General features: G+C 35.4%; 1 protein-coding gene across 1 annotated transcript in view; it reads left to right on the forward strand.

The window, feature by feature from the left end:
- Window positions 1-695: 695 nt before the first annotated feature.
- Window positions 696-2500, forward strand: part of LOC140934539 (uncharacterized) — a 20907-nt gene continuing 19102 nt past the window's right edge. The window contains exons 1-2 of the mRNA XM_073384146.1: window positions 696-801; window positions 1533-1572. Coding sequence (XP_073240247.1) covers window positions 1567-1572 — 6 coding nt within the window. The 5' untranslated portion in view covers window positions 696-801; window positions 1533-1566. The remainder of the gene's footprint in view (window positions 802-1532; window positions 1573-2500) is intronic.

Genomic DNA, 2500 nt, shown 5'->3' on the forward strand with positions numbered 1-2500 from the left:
TGAATGTATTAAATTTTTTAGTACACAAGAACCCCCAAGCATTTACTGCTTTAATATTCATCGCGTTAAAATAAAGGATATTGATTCATTCATTCATTCATTCATTCAAGTCCTTAACACATGAAAATCGTGCGTTCTGGGCGAATCTTTGCTGACGTCTCTGTTTAAATTTTGTTGCTTTATCGTTAAAATGTTATAAAAAGGACTAAACAGGAATCACCTTTCAAAACTGAAATACAACTCAACACAAGTAACTGCCAATATTGAATGAAAAGATTGAATAAATAATCGGTGCAATTTTTAGCTTTTTTCGTGCAGTACTTAAGCAAGTATTAGCCATCAAGGAACGCATAATTTCTGGGTGTAAAAGAGTTTATTCGACCATCAGTCTATTTGTAAAATTTTGACTTTTTAACATCATATATCAGAAAAGAAAAAAAAAAGAACCGAAATTTTCGGAGAGAGTGTAATTCAGCTATTTTTTCTCACTAATAGTTTATGAAATGACACTTTTGTAACTTTATTAGAAAACTAGAAGTGTGCGCATTTACGTCACCATCTCTCTCCAATAGTAGCATTGCGTTTGAGCACAGAGCAGGAAGCGTCGATACTCGATACTTAACGCTCATTGGAGGAAAATAGGCGAGGGGAAGATCAGACGAGAGACCCTGGGAACGAATTGAGGTAAATATTACTGAATTCAGAAACTGTTCATAATTTTGTTTCAGACAACTCAAAGCAGATTTCCTAAAGCGTCAGGAATTAGTCAAACTCTTCAGAAACAGAAATTTCTTCCGCAAGGTAAGATGACTAAAAACCGTGCTTGAAACATCCTTGCTAAGAGGGAGGGCGGGAAGTTTTAGCGTACACCACCAAAACTAGGGTTAAAGACTGATGTGAATGTCATAGCATCAAACAAAAATTAAACGCACTCACAGGCTTTAATGTGTAATAGAAAAATAGAAGACTTCACCTAGCTGAATTTGAGTTGGAACATTTTAGAAGACCTTTAATAAGAAAAGAAACACACAAACAACAACAAAATTAACAGACAAATCATCAGAACACTAACTCGTGCCAATAGCTTACAGTATCTTATAAGCAAGGAAAATGGGGATAATTGGATTCAAAATTCTGAAAAAGCTGTTTCTTTAATGGCAGATGTGTAAATCGTCTATGTAATTAAGCGATCAAATGGTTTGAACTCTAATTTATTTTATTTTGAGGCTACTCTCGTCACTCAGACCGTGCCGTTACGCGTATTTAAGGTTTTCTAGATGGCAAGATTTTTCAGTGGTTTCCGTCTTAATCAGTGAATACTTTGTGTAATATCAAATTTATGTTGAGAACCGTGAGTGTTAAGCACCGATACGAACTGACTCTTTTGTAAATGTCGCACCAAAAGTTTTAATGGCATTTCCTTAATATTAACGAAATATTGATGAGGACCACAGAACCAGAAAAATGTAACAGTAGATAGAACCATGGTTTTCATTTTTGCTTTCACCTGATTGCCATATCTTTATTTTTAGAGGACTGAACACGCACAGACAAGCTTGAAGTATTATGGCGGTAAGTCAAATTCAGTAGGCTCTCTGGTCGTTGCATCCGTCGTATAGCCTACAAAACCATTTAATTGTTTGCACTTTATTCTGCGTATTTCCCTTTAGTTTTACTTCATTTTCGGTCATGAACGCAGTGTCAGTTGAATGTTTTGTGTAAACGTTTGAGCAATTATCACCAAAAAGATTAAACTTCATGGCTAACTGATCAACTTCCAAATAATCAAAATCATTTCAGCCATAGTCGTGCGTGGTGTGACCAAACTGTTCTTTAAACATGATGTGAACAGTGTTTTAAAAGCACTGTCAAGTCCAGGAGTAATCCCAACCGATATCACTAATCCGTTGTTAGGCTCGACTGGTTTTTTTTTTAAAGGGGTATACTTCCCCACTTAAAGCGTTTACTGCTTCGGCATTAAGAGCGACTGTCTGTAAATATCGACCAAAATCGTCTTTTTGTGGCACAAGTTCAAAATTCGAATTTCGCTCATTTTTGGCTCATCGATAACCCTTGATGAGTAATGAAACATGCTGTACTTAGTTTTCCCAAATAACGTATTCTTTTGGTAAAATTCGAGAAAACTCATTTTGCCCGTTCGGAGCTCAAATTCCACTTCCGGTAAAACGAAATTTTACACAAATTTCATTGACTCGTACGTCAAACTTCAAAGATTTGGCAGCCTTTGAAGAACACGAATAGTTTTTATGACCTTTTCTTTCTCATAAAACGATAAATTTGTGAAAGCTGTAATAAGTTTGTGGCCAAAAAGGTATTGTTAAAAATAAGCCCTATTGACAATTTCACCGGTTCAAAATTATAGGGTTAAAATAATGTAAATTTTTACAACGCGCTATAACTTAGAATTTCGCACATTGACTTTTTACGGTTTAACTAAGCCCCAATATATCAGAAAATCGAAGCAAATCTCTGGGCAAAC

The sequence above is a fragment of the Porites lutea genome, chromosome 4 (assembly GCF_958299795.1).
Source record: "Porites lutea chromosome 4, jaPorLute2.1, whole genome shotgun sequence".
Classification (NCBI taxonomy): Eukaryota; Metazoa; Cnidaria; class Anthozoa; order Scleractinia; family Poritidae; genus Porites; species Porites lutea.